General features: G+C 38.4%; 1 protein-coding gene across 1 annotated transcript in view; it reads right to left on the bottom strand.

The window, feature by feature from the left end:
- rab2a (RAB2A, member RAS oncogene family) overlaps positions 1-21,749 on the bottom strand; it is a 54,362-nt gene extending 32,613 nt beyond the window's left edge. Inside the window, exons 1-3 of the mRNA XM_061891369.1 lie at positions 21,563-21,749; positions 8,670-8,741; positions 5,071-5,138 (exon numbers count right to left, since the gene is read on the bottom strand). Of these exons, the coding sequence (XP_061747353.1) occupies positions 5,071-5,138; positions 8,670-8,741; positions 21,563-21,608 (186 nt within the window). The 5' untranslated portion in view covers positions 21,609-21,749. The remainder of the gene's footprint in view (positions 1-5,070; positions 5,139-8,669; positions 8,742-21,562) is intronic.
- Between the last annotated feature and the right edge of the window lie 720 nt (positions 21,750-22,469).

Here is a 22,469-nt window from a genome sequence, read left to right as displayed (position 1 = left end):
GTTGTGTGATGTGAAACAATAGTTTGTGTTGCACTAGTTGTGAATGTTTACATGATGTGTGATGTGAACAATAGTTGTGTTGCACTAGTTGTGATGTTTACATGTTGTGTGATGTGAACAATAGTTTGTGCTGCACTAGTTGTGAATGTTTACATGTTGTGTGATGTGAACAATAGTTTGTGTTGCACTAGTTGTGAATGTTTACATGTTGTGTGATGTGAACAATAGTTTGTGTTGCACTAGTTGTGAATGTTTACATGTTGTGTGATGTGAACAATAGTTTGTGTTGCACTAGTTGTGAATGTTTACATGTTGTGTGATGTGAACAATAGTTTGTGTTGCACTAGTTGTGAATGTTTACATGTTGTGTGTGTGAACAATAGTTTGTGTTGCACTAGTTGTGAATGTTTACATGTTGTGTGATGTGAACAATAGTTTGTGTTGCACTAGTTGTGAATGTTTACATGTTGTGTGGTGTGAACAATAGTTTGTGTTGCACTAGTTGTGAATGTTTACATGTTGTGTGATGTGAACAATAGTTTGTGTTGCACTAGTTGTGAATGTTTACATGTTGTGTGGTGTGAACAATAGTTTGTGCTGCACTAGTTGTGAATGTTTACATGTTGTGTGATGTGAACAATAGTTTGTGTTGCACTAGTTGTGAATGTTTACATGTTGTGTGGTGTGAACAATAGTTTGTGTTGCACTAGTTGTGAATGTTTACATGTTGTGTGATGTGAACAATAGTTTGTGTTGCACTAGTTGTGAATGTTTACATGTTGTGTGGTGTGAACAATAGTTTGTGTTGCACTAGTTGTGAATGTTTACATGTTGTGTGGTGTGAACAATAGTTTGTGTTGCACTAGTTGTGAATGTTTACATGTTGTGTGATGTGAACAATAGTTTGTGTTGCACTAGTTGTGAATGTTTACATGTTGTGTGATGTGAACAATAGTTTGTGTTGCACTAGTTGTGAATGTTTACATGTTGTGTGATGTGAACAATAGTTTGTGTTGCACTAGTTGTGAATGTTTACATGTTGTGTGATGTGAACAATAGTTTGTGTTGCACTAGTTGTGAATGTTTACATGTTGTGTGATGTGAACAATAGTTTGTGTTGCACTAGTTGTGAATGTTTACATGTTGTGTGGTGTGAACAATAGTTTGTGTTGCACTAGTTGTGAATGTTTACATGTTGTGTGGTGTGAACAATAGTTTGTGTTGCACTAGTTGTGAATGTTTACATGTTGTGTGATGTGAACAATAGTTTGTGTTGCACTAGTTGTGAATGTTTACATGTTGTGTGATGTGAACAATAGTTTGTGTTGCACTAGTTGTGAATGTTTACATGTTGTGTGATGTGAACAATAGTTTGTGTTGCACTAGTTGTGAATGTTTACATGTTGTGTGATGTGAACAATAGTTTGTGTTGCACTAGTTGTGAATGTTTACATGTTGTGTGATGTGAACAATAGTTTGTGTTGCACTAGTTGTGAATGTTTACATGTTGTGTGATGTGAACAATAGTTTGTGTTGCACTAGTTGTGAATGTTTACATGTTGTGTGATGTGAACAATAGTTTGTGTTGCACTAGTTGTGAATGTTTACATGTTGTGTGATGTGAACAATAGTTTGTGTTGCACTAGTTGTGAATGTTTACATGTTGTGTGGTGTGAACAATAGTTTGTGTTGCACTAGTTGTGAATGTTTACATGTTGTGTGTGTGAACAATAGTTTGTGTTGCACTAGTTGTGAATGTTTACATGTTGTGTGATGTGAACAATAGTTTGTGTTGCACTAGTTGTGAATGTTTACATGTTGTGTGATGTGAACAATAGTTTGTGTTGCACTAGTTGTGAATGTTTACATGTTGTGTGGTGTGAACAATAGTTTGTGTTGCACTACTTGTGAATGTTTACATGTTGTGTGGTGTGAACAATAGTTTGTGTTGCACTAGTTGTGAATGTTTACATGTTGTGTGATGTGAACAATAGTTTGTGTTGCACTAGTTGTGAATGTTTACATGTTGTGTGATGTGAACAATAGTTTGTGTTGCACTAGTTGTGAATGTTTACATGTTGTGTGATGTGAACAATAGTTTGTGTTGCACTAGTTGTGAATGTTTACATGTTGTGTGATGTGAACAATAGTTTGTGTTGCACTAGTTGTGAATGTTTACATGTTGTGTGATGTGAACAATAGTTTGTGTTGCACTAGTTGTGAATGTTTACATGTTGTGTGATGTGAAGAATAGTTTGTGTTGCACTAGTTGTGAATGTTTACATGTTGTGTGATGTGAACAATAGTTTGTGTTGCACTAGTTGTGAATGTTTACATGTTGTGTGATGTGAACAATAGTTTGTGTTGCACTAGTTGTGAATGTTTACATGTTGTGTGATGTGAACAACAGTTTGTGCTGCACTAGTTGTGAATGTTTACATGTTGTGTGGTGTGAACAATAGTTTGTGTTGCACTAGTTGTGAATGTTTACATGATGTGTGATGTGAACAATAGTTTGTGTTGCACTAGTTGTGAATGTTTACATGTTGTGTGATGTGAACAATAGTTTGTGTTGCACTAGTTGTGAATGTTTACATGTTGTGTGATGTGAACAATAGTTTGTGTTGCACTAGTTGTGAATGTTTACATGATGTGTGATGTGAACAATAGTTTGTGTTGCACTAGTTGTGAATGTTTACATGATGTGTGATGTGAACAATAGTTTGTGTTGCACTAGTTGTGAATGTTTACATGTTGTGTGATGTGAACAATAGTTTGTGTTGCACTAGTTGTGAATGTTTACATGTTGTGTGATGTGAACAATAGTTTGTGTTGCACTAGTTGTGAATGTTTACATGTTGTGTGATGTGAACAATAGTTTGTGTTGCACTAGTTGTGAATGTTTACATGATGTGTGATGTGAACAATAGTTTGTGTTGCACTAGTTGTGAATGTTTACATGATGTGTGATGTGAACAATAGTTTGTGTTGCACTAGTTGTGAATGTTTACATGTTGTGTGATGTGAACAATAGTTTGTGTTGCACTAGTTGTGAATGTTTACATGTTGTGTGATGTGAACAATAGTTTGTGTTGCACTAGTTGTGAATGTTTACATGTTGTGTGATGTGAACAATAGTTTGTGTTGCACTAGTTGTGAATGTTTACATGTTGTGTGATGTGAACAATAGTTTGTGTTGCACTAGTTGTGAATGTTTACATGTTGTGTGATGTGAACAATAGTTGTGTTGCACTAGTTGTGAATGTTTACATGTTGTGTGATGTGAACAATAGTTTGTGTTGCACTAGTTGTGAATGTTTACATGTTGTGTGATGTGAACAATAGTTGTGTTGCACTAGTTGTGAATGTTTACATGTTGTGTGATGTGAACAATAGTTTGTGTTGCACTAGTTGTGAATGTTTACATGTTGTGTGATGTGAACAATAGTTTGTGTTGCACTAGTTGTGAATGTTTACATGTTGTGTGATGTGAACAATAGTTGTGTTGCACTAGTTGTGAATGTTTACATGTTGTGTGGTGTGAACAATAGTTTGTGTTGCACTAGTTGTGAATGTTTACATGTTGTGTGATGTGAACAATAGTTTGTGTTGCACTAGTTGTGAATGTTTACATGTTGTGTGGTGTGAACAATAGTTTGTGTTGCACTAGTTGTGAATGTTTACGTGTTGTGTGATGTGAACAATAGTTTGTGTTGCACTAGTTGTGAATGTTTACATGATGTGTGATGTGAACAATAGTTTGTGTTGCACTAGTTGTGAATGTTTACATGTTGTGTGATGTGAACAATAGTTTGTGCTACACTAGTTGTGAATGTTTACATGTTGTGTGATGTGAACAATAGTTTGTGCTGCACTAGTTGTGAATGTTTACATGTTGTGTGATGTGAACAATAGTTTGTGTTGCACTAGTTGTGAATGTTTACATGTTGTGTGGTGTGAACAATAGTTTGTGTTGCACTAGTTGTGAATGTTTACATGTTGTGTGATGTGAACAATAGTTTGTGTTGCACTAGTTGTGAATGTTTACATGTTGTGTGGTGTGAACAATAGTTTGTGCTGCACTAGTTGTGAATGTTTACATGTTGTGTGGTGTGAACAATAGTTTGTGTTGCACTAGTTGTGAATGTTTACATGTTGTGTGGTGTGAACAATAGTTTGTGTTGCACTAGTTGTGAATGTTTACATGTTGTGTGGTGTGAACAATAGTTTGTGTTGCACTAGTTGTGAATGTTTACATGTTGTGTGATGTGAACAATAGTTTGTGCTGCACTAGTTGTGAATGTTTACATGTTGTGTGATGTGAACAATAGTTTGTGTTGCACTAGTTGTGAATGTTTACATGTTGTGTGGTGTGAACAATAGTTTGTGTTGCACTAGTTGTGAATGTTTACATGTTGTGTGATGTGAACAATAGTTTGTGTTGCACTAGTTGTGAATGTTTACATGTTGTGTGGTGTGAACAATAGTTTGTGTTGCACTAGTTGTGAATGTTTACATGTTGTGTGGTGTGAACAATAGTTTGTGTTGCACTAGTTGTGAATGTTTACATGTTGTGTGGTGTGAACAATAGTTTGTGTTGCACTAGTTGTGAATGTTTACATGTTGTGTGATGTGAACAATAGTTTGTGTTGCACTAGTTGTGAATGTTTACATGTTGTGTGGTGTGAACAATAGTTTGTGTTGCACTAGTTGTGAATGTTTACATGTTGTGTGGTGTGAACAATAGTTTGTGTTGCACTAGTTGTGAATGTTTACATGTTGTGTGGTGTGAACAATAGTTTGTGTTGCACTAGTTGTGAATGTTTACATGTTGTGTGGTGTGAACAATAGTTTGTGTTGCACTAGTTGTGAATGTTTACATGTTGTGTGGTGTGAACAATAGTTTGTGAGATGGTGACTGAGAAGAAGATCACCACATGTTCTATGCAGACATTCTAGTCAATCCTTGCAAGTGTATATGAGCACAAGTCCTAATATCAAGATGGAATGGAGATATTTCTGCTTCATTCGAGGCAGTGCAATCATCATTTCAGACAAGAAGTACATTACCGTGTCCCAGATCTGCAGTTTGATCTGTTTGCCATCTATAGTGATCATCCTTGCCCCAAACTCCACGCCTGAATTCAGAAGGAGACAAATCACGTTGGCACAAAATGAATGCAAAAGACATGGTTGAAGACAACAATGTATCACACCTGGCATTCTCTGGACCTTCACATGCATTTTGATAAGCAAGGGGATAGACGCATACTGTAGATTTTACTACTTCTTTCCTACGCCTGGAGCCCTGCAGCTTATAAAATGGTATGGCTGATATAAGTAAACATTGATTGATTGATTGATCTATGGCCATAATGTTGTGTGTTGAGTAGTTTGCATTAAGTCCAAGCAGGCACACTGAAATGCTGTGCTATTGTTTTTGCTGTGGGGCCATCTTTTGGATGTTGCAGGTTGAGAATGTACTTCCTGTTTTAATGCCTTGAACTGGAAGAAAACACATCCATAGTGTTTGTGCTCCACAGGTTTCTTCATGCATCATTCCAAGCAGCATTTGCAAGTTTGACAATATAACTAAAACAATTCTTACTTACTAAATGTGTGATGTCTGTAGGAGTGTTTTCATGCATCTTTATATGTGCTATTGTAATGGAAAGTAGCTAGGGCTGTTAGCATTAGCTAATATGCTAACACATTTGCAAGTGTCTGTGTCCTCTACATTCGAGGACAAAGACATGAGGGGAGCAGTGAGCAGCAGCGGTGCCACGCCCGGGAATCATTTGTGGTGATTTAACCCCCAATTTCAAGCCTGAATGCTGAGTGCCAAGCAGGGAGGTAATGGTTCCCTTTTTTATAGTCTTTGGTATGACTCGGCCATATACATGATAGGCCCGATCATGCTAACAAACTGATATAGATATATAGGCCGTATCGCGCTAACAAACTGATATAGTTTATAGGCCGTATTGCGCTAACAAGGTGATATAGATTATAGGCCGTATCGCGCTAACAAGGTGATATAGATTATAGGCCGTATGGTCTATTTTAACAAGGTGATATAGATTATAGGACGTATGGCTCATTTTAACAAGGTGATATAGATTATAGGCCGTATGGTCCAGCCTAACAAGGTGATATAGATATATAGGCCGTATCGCGCTAAGAAGGTGATATAGATTATAGGCCATATGGCTCGTCCTAACAAGGTGATATAGATTATAGGCTGTATGGTCCATCCTAACAAGGTGATATAGATTATAGGCCGAATGGTCCATCCTAATAAAGTGATATAGATTATAGGCCGTATGGCGCATCCTAACAAGGTGATATAGGTTATAGGCCGTATGGGCTGTCCTAACAAGGTGATATAGATATTAGGACGTATGGCTCATTTTAACAAGGTGATATAGATTATAGGCTATATGGCTCATTTTAACAAGGTGATATAGATTATAGGCCAAATAGTCCAGCCTAACAAGGTGATATAGATTATAGGCCATATGGCTCATTTTAACAAGGTGATATAGATTATAGGCCGTATCGCGCTAACAAGGTGATATAGATATATAGGCCGTATCGCGCTAACAAGGGGATATAGATTATAGAACGTATGGCTCATTTTAACAAGGTGATATAGATTATAGGCCGTATGGTCCAGCCTAACAAGGTGATATAGATATATAGGCCGTATCGCGCTAACAAGGTGATATAGATTATAGGCTGTATGGTCCATCCTAACAAGGTGATATAGATATATAGGCCGTATCGCGCTAACAAGGTGATATAGATTATAGGCTGTATGGTCCATCCTAACAAGGTGATATAGATTATAGGCCGAATGGTCCATCCTAATAAAGTGATATAGGTTATAGGCCGTATGGGCTGTCCTAACAAGGTGATATAGGTTATAGGCCGTATGGGCTGTCCTAACAAGGTGATATAGATATTAGGACGTATGGCTCATTTTAACAAGGTGATATAGATCATAGGCCATATGGCTCATTTTAACAAGGTGATATAGATTATAAACCGAATGGTACATCCTAATAAAGTGATACAGATTATAGGCCATATGGCTCATTTTAACAAGGTGATATAGTTTGTAGGCCGTATGGTCCATCCTAACAAGGTGATATAGATTATAGGCCGTATGGTCCATCCTAACAAGGTGATATAGATTATAGGCCGTATGGTCCATCCTAACAAGGTGATATAGATTATAGACCGTATGGTCCATCCCAACAAGGTGATATAGATTATAGACCGTATGGTCCATCCTAACAAGGTGATATAGATTATAGGCCATATGGTCCATCCTAACAAGGTGATATAGATTATAGACCGTATGGTCCATCCTAACAAGGTGATATAGATTATAGGCCATATGGTCCACCCTAACAAGGTGATATAGATTATAGGCCGTATGGCGCATCCTAACAAGGTGACATAGATTATAGGCCGTATGGGCTGTCCTAACAAGGTGATATAGATATTAGGACGTATGGCTCATTTTAACAAGGTGATATAGATTATAGGCCATATGGCTCATTTTAACAAGGTGATATAGATTATAGGCCATATGGTCCAGCCTAACAAGGTGATATAGATCATAGGCCATATGGCTCATTTTAACAAGGTGATATAGATTATAGGCCATATGGTCCAGCCTAACAAGGTGATATAGATCATAGGCCATATGGCTCATTTTAACAAGGTGATATAGATTATAGGCCATATGGCTCATTTTAACAAGGTGATATAGATTATAGGCCATATGGCTCATTTTAACAAGGTGATATAGATTATAAGCCGAATGGTACATCCTAATAAAGTGATACAGATTATAGGCCATATGGCTCATTTTAACAAGGTGATATAGTTTATAGGCTGTATGGTCTATCCTAACAAGGTGATATAGATTATAGGCCGTATGGCTCATTTTAACAAGGTGATATAGATTATAGACCGTATGGTCCATCCCAACAAGGTGATATAGATTATAGACCGTATGGTCCATCCTAACAAGGTGATATAGATTATAGGCCATATGGTCCATCCTAACAAGGTGATATAGATTATAGACCGTATGGTCCATCCTAACAAGGTGATATAGATTATAGGCCATATGGTCCATCCTAACAAGGTGATATAGATTATAGGCCATATGGTCCATCCTAACAAGGTGATATAGATTATAGACCGTATGGTCCATCCTAACAAGGTGACATAGATTATAGGCCATATGGTCCACCCTAACAAGGTGATATAGATTATAGACCGTATGGTCCATCCTAACAAGGTGATATAGATTATAGACCGTATGGTCCATCCTAACAAGGTGACATAGATTATAGGCCATATGGTCCACCCTAACAAGGTGATATAGATTATAGACCGTATGGTCCATCCTAACAAGGTGATATAGATTATAGGCCATATGGTCCATCCTAACAAGGTGATATAGATTATAGACCGTATGGTCCATCCTAACAAGGTGATATAGATTATAGGCCATATGGTCCACCCTAACAAGGTGATATAGATTATAGGCCATATGGTCCACCCTAACAAGGTGATATAGGTTATAGGCCATATGGTCCACCCTAACAAGGTGATACAGACTATAGGCCCCACACCAGGGGAGGACTTACCAATGGTGAGGTCATGGACAGGCTGAAACCTCTTGTCTGTGAACTGTAGTAATAGGCATGATTTTCCCACACCTGAAAAGACACACACACACACACACACACACTTGTGAGTAGATACACACACACACACACACACACACTTGCAGCAAGTGTAATATCCTCCACAATAACCTTGGAAATACAACCGCACTAAAAACACTTCAAGGGGAACTGCACCTTTTATTTATTTTAAATGTTGCCTATGGTCCACACTCATTATGGCAGACATGAACATGGCTCCTACTTTGTTTATGCATTGTAAATATAAAATAAATGCATTTAAAAGTCTGCTTACAATGAGCCCTTCAATTCTGCCTGGAAAAAACCTGCAATATTGGAAGCTTAGGATGGACTTTCAACAATCACACATCATGACGTGTGTGTGTGTGTGTGTGTGTGTGTGTGTGTGTGTGTGTGTGTGTGTGAGAATGAGTCATGTGCCAGATACTGATGTAAATACGCTTTATGAATACATTACAAGTATGTACATATACACTCTCTCAAAAGTGAGTACACCCGACAACCATTTTTACTAAAGTACATCTTTTCACAGGACAATACTAGAAATAAAGCTTGGATATACTTTAGAATAGTCAGTGTACAGCTTGTATCCAAAGTGTCATTTTTACAGTAATTTCTTTCAGGATTATTTATTTGTCTATAGCATAAATTATTTTTAACTGTGATAAGTTGTTTTCTTCTCATGTTTAGTCTTTTCCTTGCAGCAATACACATCAGTAATACACCATCACATTATCGGTGCTGAGACTTGGCATTTTCACATGTATTGATATCGGCCATTTTCTATCTATTGTATGTTTTACAACTACAACAGAAATACAATATATAAAATATGACAGCAGCATTTAGTATAGAAAACTAAAAACATTGTGATGAGTAAGTTAGCAGCTTGTGTCAATAAACCTCTTTAATGAGTAAAGAGCAGGCAGCAGCTCATTCTGTAACATATAAGACATTGTCAGCCATCTTGAAAAAAGTCTCACCTATAAGATCCCGGATTTAGTTGTATTTAAATGTTTGCAATATTCAGAAATCACATGTTTATTATCACAGCATGGTGTTACAAATTGAGAACAGGAAGCGAACATCAGTGTTAGTAATGGCTATGAAATGGAAAAGGGGTAGGACGACATAACTTTAACTTGCAGTAAAATATCATATTGAAACTAAACTTCAAACTACCAACACATACTTCATGGAAACCTTACAATCTATTAAATCCTTTAGCGTGCAGTAAAATATCATATTAAAACTGTTTACATGAGGAAACTAAACTTCAAACTACCAACACATACTTCATGGAAACCTTACAATCTATTAAATCCTTTAGCGTGCAGTAAAATATCATATTAAAACTGTTTACATGAGGAAACTAAACTTCAAACTACCAACACATACTTCATGGAAACCTCACAATCTATTAAATCCATAAACTGTTGCAAAATAGTATAGAATTGAGTAGATGATGCAGTAAAAAAACATATTTTTACCTATTTTCCCATACTTTGTAACACAAATTTTGATGCTCCTCTCTATTTTATTTTCATAAATGGAGATTGAAAAAGAAAATGACAGGTTTACTTGAATTTCTTTTTAAATACAAAAAAAAAAGAATTGTTGCTGACTGAGCTGAAAAGAGAGCCTGCACATGTGCAAACTACACACATGTCCACACCTTCAACAGGTGATACACCAATGACTTGTTGTGATTCCCAATTTGAAAAACAGCAATAAAATCAGATAACAAATAATGGACTACGATCTGTTTTTTTATTTTCAAAATAAAGAAAGAGAAAAGTGGATAAAAGTTCTATTCCAAAGGAAAGAGGAATGGCCGTGACGTACACTCACCACATCAAACTGATGCTTTTTTTATTTGCAGTCACAAGAAGTTTTATTTTCAAAGTAAAAGGCAGAAAACTAGGGTACCAATGTATTTGTAGTGTTAATAGTTGCAGACTTGACATCTCCATATATGTAGACACACATAGAGGATTAGAGAAGACACTGTACAGCTTGTCTTCAAATGGCTGCTTCCACTCTCCCAGTATGACATCATATCTTCTTCCTTCACGTGTCAGCTCTAAAGTCATTTCTGTGTCGGCCCCAAAGCCAGAGTCACTAACTCACTAATACCACAGTAATTATCCCCGCTTTTACTTGGAAAAACAGTTCTAAGATGTGTTTGGTACGTCCTTCCAGTTGGGGATTTTGCTTTTGTGAGATGGAATATCAAATGACAATCAAACTGTTTTTATTTAGTCATTGACCTTAAGGGTTTGGATCAGTTTATGTTTTGCGATTTTTGTATTTTGAAACAAAATTAAAATATGAGAAAATTGAAATAACAAAATATACACAGACTTCTTCAAAGTAGGCCAGATGAAAACATGAATTATAGTAGTAGTACACACAGGACTAGTACACACACATACAGGACTAGAACACATACCGGTATACATACAGGGCTATAACATGTAGTGGTACACATAAAGGACTAGAATACGATACGTTCTTGTACACACACAGGACCAGAACACATACTGGTACACACACAGGACTAGAATGTGTAGTAGTGGTACACACACTTACAGGACTAGAATACGATACGTTCTGGTACACACACAGGACCAGAACACATACTGGTACACACACAGGACTAGAATGTGTAGTAGTGGTACACACACTTACAGGACTAGAACACATACAGGACTAGAATACGATACGTTCTGGTACACACACAGGACCAGAACACATACTGGTACACACACAGGACTAGAATGTGTAGTAGTGGTACACACACTTACAGGACTAGAACACATACAGGACTAAAACACATACTGGTACACATACAGGACTAGAATACGATACGTTCTGGTACACACACAGGACCAGAACACATACTGGTACACACACAGGACTAGAATGTGTAGTAGTGGTACACACACTTACAGGACTAGAACACATACAGGACTAGAACATGCACTGGTACACATACAGGACTAGAATGCGTACTGGTACACACACAGGACTAGAATGTGTAGTAGTGGTACACACACTTACAGGACTAGAACACATACAGGACTAAAACACATACTGGTACACATACAGGACTAGAACACGTACTGGTACACACACTGTGAAATGTACTAATTAAAGTTTCAATCAATCAATCAAAACACACAGGACTAGAACATGTAGTGGTACACACACCTACGGGACTAGAACACATACAATACTAGTGCACGTACTGGTACACATACAGGATTAAAAATGTGTAATTGTACACATACACACGCAGGACTAAAAAATGTAGTGGTAAACACACAGGACTAGTGGGTGTAGTAGAGGTACACACACACACAGGACTAGTGGGTGTAGTAGTGGTACACACACACAGGACTAGTGGGTGTAGTAGAGGTACACACACACAGGATAAGTGGTGTAGTAGAGGTACACACACACAGGACTAGTGGGTGTAGTAGAGGTACACACACACACAGGACTAGTGGGTGTAGTAGAGGTACACACACACAGGACTAGTGGGTGTAGTAGAGGTACACACACAGGACTAGTGGGTGTAGTAGAGGTACACACACACAGGACTAGTGGGTGTAGTAGAGGTACACACACACAGGACTAGTGGGTGTAGTAGAGGTACACACACAGGACTAGTGGGTGTAGTTGTGGTTCACACACACACAGGACTAGTGGGTGTAGTAGTAGTACACACACAGGACTAGAAAGTGTAGTAGGGGTTCACACACACACAGGACTAGAAAGTGTAGTAGGGGTTCACACACACACACAGGACTAGTGGGTGTAGTAGAGGTACACACACAGGACTAGTGGGTGTAGTTGTGGTTCACACACACACAGGACTAGTGGGTGTAGTAGTACACACACAGGACTAGAAAGTGTAGTAGGGGTTCACACACACACAGGACTAGTGGGTGTAGTAGTAGTACACACACAGGACTAGAAAGTGTAGTAGGGGTTCACACACACACAGGACTAGTGGGTGTAGTAGTAGTACACACACAGGACTAGAAAGTGTAGTAGGGGTTCACACACACACAGGACTAGTGGGTGTAGTAGTACACACACAGGACTAGAAAGTGTAGTAGGGGTTCACACACACACTGGACTAGTGGGTGAAGTAGGAGTATACACACACACACACACACACACACACACACACACAGGATAAGTGGTGTAGTAGTGGTACACACATACAGGGCAAGTGGGTGTAGTAGTGGTACACACACTAGACGAGAAGGTGTAATAGTTGTACATGTGCGTGCACGCACGCACACACACAGGACTAGTGGGTGTAGTTGTGGTTCTCACACACACACACACACGCGCGCACACACACACACACACACACACACACACACACACACACACACACACACACACACACACAGGACTAGAAAGTGTAGTAGGGGTTCACACACACACTGGACTAGTGGGTGTAGTAGTAGTACACACACAGGACTAGAAAGTGTAGTAGGGGTTCACACACACACTGGACTAGTGGGTGTAGTAGTAGTACACACACAGGACTAGAAAGTGTAGTAGGGGTTCACACACACACTGGACTAGTGGGTGTAGTAGTAGTACACACACAGGACTAGAAAGTGTAGTAGGGGTTCACACACACACTGGACTAGTGGGTGTAGTAGTACACACAGGACTAGAAAGTGTAGTAGGGGTTCACACACACACTGGACTAGTGGGTGAAGTAGGAGTACACACACACACACAGGATAAGTGGTGTAGTAGTGGTACACACATATAGGGCAAGTGGGTGTAGTAGTGGTACACACACTAGAGGAGAAGGTGTAATAGTTGTACATGTGCGCACGCACGCACACATGCACACACACACAGGATAAGTGGTGTAGTAGTGGTACACACAGAGGGCAAGTGGGTGTAGTAGAGGTACACACACTAGACGAGAAGGTGTAATAGTTGTACATGTGCGCACACACACACACACACACACACACACACACAGAGAGAGAGGACTAGGTGTGAGGTGTGTATAAAGACTGGTTTGAGTCAGAAGGTGCAAGTGAGTAAGGTGCAGATGATGAAAATGAACAAGTCTATTTGGGAATATTAGGGGACGGCGTGGCAAAGTTGGTAGAGTTGCTGTGCCAGCAAAGTGAGGGTTCCTGGTTCAATCCCCACCTTCAACCATCCTCGTCACGTCCTTTATGTCCTTGCTTCTGATGGGGGCTGGTGAGCGCCTTGCATGGCAGCTCCCTCCATCAGTGTGTGAATGTGTGTGTGTGAATGTGCATGTGTGTGAATGGGTAAATGTTTGTGTGAATGTGTGAGTGTAAATGTGTGTGAGCATGTGTGTGGATGCGTGTGTGAATGTGTGTGTGTGTGTGTTAATGTGTGGGTAAATGCGTGTGTGTGAATGTGTGGGTAAATGTGTGTGTGTGTGTGTGAATGTGTGCATGTGTGTGAATGGGTAAATGTTTGTGTGAGTGTAAATGTGTGTGAGCATGTGTGTGAATGCGTGTGTGTATGTGGGAATATGTGTGTGTGAATGTGTGTGTAAATAGTGTCCAAGCGCTTTGGGCTCCTTAAAAAGGTATAAAAGTGCTATACAAGTACTAGCATTTACCATTAGCGCACTTTCTTATTATTTGCAGCGCTCACACGCGTTAGCTGAGAGAAAGATGATGTTTATTATTGTTGTTATTCTTGTTGTGTCTGCTTATTATTATTATTGTTGTTGTTGTGTCTGCTTATTATTATTATTATTATTATTGTTGTTGCTGTTGAGTCTGCTTATTATTATTATTGTGCGCTTTGAGTACCTTGAAGGTAGAAAAGCGCGATACAAGTACAACCCATTTATTTATTTGTTGTGTCTGCTTATTATTATTATTGTGTCTGCTTATTATTATTATTATTATTGTTGCTGTTGAGCCTGCTTGTGTAATGTTTGGATGAAGTCCTAATGCTAAGCTAGGTAGCAGTAAGACTTCTTTTTTTTTTTAAATAAATGTTTATAAATTTCAACAATTACAAACAGTAAGTCAAACAACAATATAAAACACTATAAAACATTTTGAAAACAGTACAAAACAGCACCAGGGGGTTGTACATTCAAAATAACAAAAATAGAATACAAACAAATATATATATATATAATAAACAAAGTGCAAAGCCATTGGCTCATTTAGATTCATTAAACAACTTAAATTTGGAACACGTTGTAAAGTCAATACTTTTTTTTTTTTTTTTAAAGGTTTATTTATAAATTTCAACAATTACAAACAGTAAGTCAAACAACAATATAAAACATTATAAAACATTATGAAAAAAGTACAAAACAGCGCCAGGGGGTTGTAAGTTCAAAATAATAAAAATAGAATACAAAAAAAAAAATATATATATATATATATATATATATATATATATATAATAAACAGAATGCAAAGCAGTAGACTTATTCAAATTCATCAAACAACTTAAATTTGGAACACAGCATCATCGTTTTCACAGCTTTTTTGTTGTTAGAGGTAGAGAGCGTTTTAATGTAAAGTTCCAGATCTTTTTTAAAGGCACAAAAGATAGGACGGGTATTAAGAAACTTACATTTATGAATATACAACTTAGCCTGGGTGCATGTTACAAAAGGTGCAGGTGACATCAATGTCCTTTTTGTATCTAACCATCACAGTCTTTACAGGGTAATAGCGATGGATGATTTTAAATGATATCTCTTTGACTTTGTTGCTAAGTAAATACCTGTTAGGAAGGGACCACGTTTTGGTCCAACAGATGTCATTTACAACATTATTCCATAAGGAAATGACATAGGAGACAGACACACAATCATTTTGGAATAAGCTGCGGATTTTTCTGTTATTTTTTTGATCAAAGCAAAGTTTCCCCACGGGAGTGTCAAGTGGATCATTCACAATGTTTACAGCAGAAAGAGGAGGTGTGTAAGCCATGTACAACATAATAACACCTGTTGGAATGTACAACATAATAACACCTGTTGGAATGTACAACATAATAACACCTGTTGGAATGTACAACATAATAACACCTGTTGGAATGTACAACATAATAACACCTGTTGGAATGTACAACATAATAACACCTGTTGGAATGTACAACATAATAACACCTGTTGGAATGTACAACATAATAACACCTGTTGGAATGCACAACATAATAACACCTGTTGGAATGCACAACATAATAACACCTGTTGGAATGTACAACATAATAACAGGTGTTGGAATGTACAACATAATAACACCTGTTGGAATGTACAACATAATAACACCTGTTGGAATGTACAACATAATAACACCTGTTGGAATGCACAACATAATAACACCTGTTGGAATGCACAACATAATAACACCTGTTGGAATGTACAACATAATAACACCTGTTGGAATGTACAACATAATAACACCTGTTGGAATGTACAACATAATAACACCTGTTGGAATGCACAACATAATAACACCTGTTGGAATGCACAACATAATAACATCTGTTGGAATGTACAACATAATAACACCTGTTGGAATGTACAACATAATAACAGGTGTTGGAATGTACAACATAATAACAGGTGTTGGAATGTACAACATAATAACAGGTGTTGGAATGTACAACATAATAACACCTGTTGGAATGTACAACATAATAACAGGTGTTGGAATGTACAACATAATAACACCTGTTGGAATGTACAACATAATAACAGGTGTTGGAATGTACAACATAATAACAGGTGTTGGAATGTACAACATAATAACAGGTGTTGGAATGTACAACATAATAACAGGTGTTGGAATGTACAACATAATAACAGGTGTTGGAATGTACAACATAATAACACCTGTTGGAATGTACAACATAATAACAGGTGTTGGAATGTACAACATAACAGGTGTTGGAATGTACAACATAACAGGTGTTGGAATGTACAACATAACAGGTGTTGGAATGTACAACATAATAACACCTGTTGGAATGTACAACATAACAGGTGTTGGAATGTACAACATAACAACACCTGTTGGAATGTACAACATAATAACACCTGTTGGAATGTACAACATAATAACAGGTGTTGGGATGGCATCAAATACAATAGCAAATTGTTTGGGAGTCACAGGTATCTTAAATTGGTTGAGAAATTCTTGGTAATTAAAAAGTTGACCTTCCTTATTGAAAAGCTGACTCACTAAAATAATGTTATTGTTAAACCAATTGTTGAGGAAAAGAGATTTCCTTTTGTAACATATGTCTTTATTGTTCCAGATGAAATATTTGGTAGGTGAAAAATGGTGCTTGTATACAAGAGAGCATGCTAGAAGGGCTTGTTTGTGGAAGTTTGAGAGCGCAACAGGAATCCTGTCAATGTTAGAATTACACAAGAGCAAAAATGTTAGGCCTCCAAGGTTAGAGAATACATGATGAGAAATAAAGTTCCAAATTGAGGTAGGGTCTTTCAGGTAGTGTCTTATCCAATTATTTTAAAGGTGTTGTTTAGTGTAGTGAAGTCAAGAAAGTTTAGACCACCCTGATTGGAATTGTTCATTATAACAGATTTATTAATATAATGAATTTTGTTTTTCCAAATAAAGTCAATCAGTATTTTGTCAATAGTTTTACATATTTTGTGGTTAACATGTAAAGAAATAGCTGCATACGTAAGCCTGGAGATGCCTTCTGCTTTGGAAAGTAAGGTTCTGCCTTTTAAGGATAAATCTCTCTGTAGCCATTGGTTAAATCTTTTCTTACTTTTTTCTACAATTGGATTGAAGTTCAATGCCGATCTAGAGTTTTGATTTTTAGTGATATGTATTCCTAGGTAATTAATACTATCCTTAACTGGAATTTGAGATACAGACATCATTTCACATCTCTTCACAGCCATTAGTTCACATTTATTCACATTTAGACGGAGACCAGAAGCCAAGGAAAAAACATGAATGACATCCAAGGCTCGGGGAATTTGAGAAGAGTCTTTCGAAAAGAGTGTTGTGTCGTCAGCCAGTTGGCTGATAATTATTTCTCTGTCTAATACAGAAATCCCCTTTAAATGACTAGTTTTTATATGAACCGATAACAGTTGGGTGGCTAACAGAAATAAATATGGAGAAATAGGACAACCTTGCCGTATCCCACGTTTTAACTCCAATCTTGGAGCTGTACCAGATTTGAGCTTTATAGAACTATTACCATTGCAGTACAAAGTCTTCATTGTTTTGCGGAAAAAATTGCCAAAGCCAAATTTCTCAAGTGTCCTGAATATAAATTCATGTTCGATGGAGTCAAAAGCTTTGTAAAAGTCCAGGAAAAGAAGGAAGCCTTCATCATGAATGACCTCTGGGTAATCCACAATGTCAAGTACAAGCCTGATATTATTCCAGATGTGTCTTCCTCTCATAAAACCTGACTGTGTCTCATCAATTATGTCATCCAGAACCAATTTTAAACGTTTAGCAAAAATAATAGCTACAATTTTATAGTCATTGTTTAGAAGGCTAATTGGACGCCAATTATCAATGATTAGTAAATCTTTGTTTGGCTTGGGTATAAGAGTATTTAATAAGGCCTTGTGTTGAAGTTGGAGGAATGGTATCTGTATCAATAAAATAAATAAATGGGTTGTACTTGTATAGCGCTTTTCTACCCTCAAGGTACTCAAAGCGCTTTGACACTACTTCCACATTTACCCATTCACACACTGATGGAGGGAGCTGCCATGCAAGGCGCCAACCAGCACCCATCAGGAGCAAGGGTGAAGTGTCTTGCTCAGGACACAACGGACATGACAAGGTTGGTACTAGGTGGGATTTGAACCAGGGGCCCTCGGGTTGCGCACGGCCAGGCCACTCTTCCACTGCGCCATGCCCCTATATCAATACTTTCTCAAAATACTTCTAGTAAGAAAGGAGCTAGCTCTTCTGAAAATATTTTTATAGAATTCAGATGTAATACCATCCACTCCAGGAGATTTGTTATTTTTTAAACTATTAATTGATTCCACTACTTCCTTGAGACAGATTGGACGCTCACAGAATACTTGGTCAGCTGTGCTGATTGATTTAGTTTCAGTTAAGGCGTCCATAAACTTAACAGCATCACTTTCAGAGTATTGACTATTGTATAATGTTTTGTAAAATTGAGAACAAAAATTTGTTATTTTGAGCCTGCCATTTGTCTAAACGAAAGAAATACGCAGAGTTTTGTTCACCTTCCTCCAGCCATTGTTTTCTAGATCTTACAAAGGCTCCTTCTGCTTTTGATTGATACATTTTGTCTATTTTATTTTGGTTTTCTAAGAGACTTTCTCTTTCTTCTGCTGACATATTATCTGGACATATAGAGGATAATGCAGTAATGATGGAAATCACATTTTCCTCCTAAGAACGCTTATTCTTAGCTAGATTGCTGCGATATTTTCTAATAAATTTACCTACCTCATATTTAAGGAGTTCACAATTAGTACAATAATTATTTTGGGTTTTGGCTTTATTAAGAAAAAAAAATTATTAGATCTTTAATCCTAATTTTAACTGCTTCATGACATACAACTGAACTGTTGAGTTTCCAGTATGAGCCTTTTGAAGGATTGTGAGAGGGATGTAAAGAGATGTGAATCTGAATAGCCCGATGATCAGTCAAAGGAGTGGAGAGAATTTGAACAATAACACAGTTTTGAAGTGATTTAGAAATGAACCACATGTCTATTCTAGACTTTCTTGAGCCTGATTTATTGGACCAGGTAAAGGATGTCTTATTGGGATTTTTATATCTCCAGGCATCAATTAAATCAAACCTTTGCATTAATAACTTCAGATTTGAGCTGACACTACTTTGAGAGCCTGGTGGCCATCTATCAAGTGAATTGTCAATGACAGTATTCAAGTCACCTCCCACAAGTATATAAGCATTTGGAAATTTGGCAAGCCAGTGTAAAATTTTATTTTGCACTTCATTAAATAAAATAATATTGTCAGGCACAGAGTTATATCCATAAATGTTAGCAACTATAAAGTTTGTTTTCTGAATCTCAAAAACCTGACAAATATAATGGCCATTTTTATCATAATCACTATGATGCAATAAGACTCCTGTGATTTAGTTTTTGAATGTGCCAACTCCTCCAGAACGCTGTGATGCATGAGAGCAATATATCTCATTACCCCATTGAGATCTCCAACACTTGACATCATCATTCATACTGTGTGTCTCCTGTAAAAAACATAAATCTGTTCTACATTGCTTAAGAAATAAAAATAAAGCTTTGCGTTGAGAGAAACTATAGATAAAGACAGATTTAAGTAAAAAATGATTGGAATTAGAAAATGCTTTGAGTTAGAAAGAAAGCAACTAGACGCTGCGGGAACAACATCATATGAAAGTTCAGAAAGTGCAAAAAAAAACTGGCTGGTGCCTGAGTTGTGACTCCTCATCTATCCATCCTTTTCTTTTACCAAAGTACAGTCAAGAGAAAGTTAAAGCCCGAAAGGTGTATCTTCAGATTGGAGGAAGGATTTCTTTTTTCTCAATAAAAGCACGACCGCCTACAAAATAGGCGATTTTCCCTGCCTTGCGAGCTTCATCTACCAGTGGCCATAACTTCATTCTTGCATCTCTGTCCACTTTGCAGAGATCCTCGGCGAAGCGTAATCCGTTGTCTCGTAGGTAGGAGGAATTCTTTGCAGCGGCCCAAATTGCGGCTCTGTGCACCCGGGAGGAAAACTGCAGCAAAACACACCTGTTACCTTTCGGTTTCTTCATTCCAAGGCGGTGCACGGTGTCGATAACATTGGGGAAGCGTTCAGCAACGGACGGCAGCAAACTCGGATCACCTCTTCACGTAGAACTCTGTCAGTCTCAGGTTCCATCGTCTTGAACATCTCTCCATCTCGGTGATGCGTTCTTTAAGTGTATTGATTAGCTTATTGTCCCCCTCCACAGCCCACACACTCGCCCCATAATCTCGCTTACTTGTTTGCAAATTTCTTCCACTTTGCCATTTCCGCTAGCAATTTGAATAGCATTGGCCTGGATCAACTTTTTCAACTCCTCCGAGCGGGCATTAATTAGCACGGATAGCGTAGCAACAATGTCCATCCATTTCCTACCGCTTATTCCCTTTTGGGGGCGCTAGCGCCTATCTTCTTTACCTTTCTTGGTGGGAGGCTTCTCCGGTGTGACTGGTAGGGAAGGGAAATTTTCTTCACAAATGAGATGCACTTTCATGTTGTCTCCACCGATGAAATAGTCATGGCAGTTCTTGAATAGCAAGTTTGAATGTCTGGTTGTATCGTTATCCGCCATTTTCTTCGCCATATCTGTCCTTTTCGAGCCAGAAGACATCACCAAAGTTCAGCCAAAAGTATCAAAAAATGATCCAAATACTATAAACTATTTAGGCTTTTTATAATTATGCACGAACAGTTTTTGCAAGGTTATATTCCCTTTTTTTAGCTGCTGCATGTAAGAGCGTTCACGGCGCCATCTTGGATCTTTTAGGTAGCAGCAAGACGCACAGGCCGCACTGTAATGTGTGACAAATGCTAGCAGCTGGCGGCACTAAAGTGTGGATGTGCTGTTTGTCATGTTGATGTTGATGTGTGTGTTTAGTGAGCAGGCCGCAGCCGGGAGAAGTGTCATCCACCTCCGTGCTCACACGTCACGGAGCCTCCAACACTGCGGAAATGGACCGCTAGCACATGCTAACCGCTAGCACATGCTAACCGCTAGCACATGCTAACCGCAAGTACATGCTAACACCCTGTGTGCTGCTGGCAGCCTACCTGTGTCCCCGATGATGATGTATTTGAAGAGGTAAGCGTACGCCATGTCTGCAGCGGGCTGTGTGGCCGACTACCAGCTTGTAGACCGCGGGAAACAGGCGAGTGTCGGCGGGCTAGCTTCAGTATTTTCCTCCGTCGTCGCTCACAAGAACAATAAACAGCCCCAGTCTGCCGTGACGTCACTGGACACGCCCTCGCCACGCTACAGTATGAACACTTCACGCGCCCTCGGAAACTACAGACCCCTTTTTTCCAGCTCTTTCTCGGCGACATTGTAAAAGTCTCCTTCAGCCACGTTGCAATGATGGCCGCTTCAACACTTCACCATGTATACATATATACATATATATATATATACTTCTACCCAGGCTCACTCCTTCAATGTCAGGAGTCATTTATGAACATGTGCTAATAAAGCATAACATATGTCTGCTCCACAACAAGCAAGTAAACATTAGCAGTCAACTTCTTACAACACTTTTATTTACCAGGGGGACCAGAGTGGGGTCCACAGATCATGACACAATGGTTAGCAGGTTTTATTTACCAGGTGGACCAGAGTGGGGTCCACAGATCATGACACAATGGTTAGCAGGTTTTATCTACCAGGGGGACCAGAGTGGGGTCCACAGATCATGACACAATGGTTAGCAGGTTTTATTTACCAGGGGGACCAGAGTGGGGTCCACAGATCATGACACAATGGTTAGCAGGTTTTATTTACCAGGGGGACCAGAGTGGGGTCCACAGATCATGACACAATGGTTAGCAGGTTTTATTTACCAGGGGGACCAGAGTGGGGTCCACAGATCATGACACAATGGTTAGCAGGTGGACCAGAGTGGGGTCCACAGATCATGACACAATGGTTAGCAGGTTTTATTTACCAGGGGGACCAGAGTGGGGT

The sequence above is a fragment of the Nerophis ophidion genome, linkage group LG28, assembly GCF_033978795.1.
Source record: "Nerophis ophidion isolate RoL-2023_Sa linkage group LG28, RoL_Noph_v1.0, whole genome shotgun sequence".
NCBI lineage: Eukaryota > Metazoa > Chordata > Actinopteri > Syngnathiformes > Syngnathidae > Nerophis > Nerophis ophidion.
This window is presented reverse-complemented; position numbering and strand designations above follow the sequence as displayed.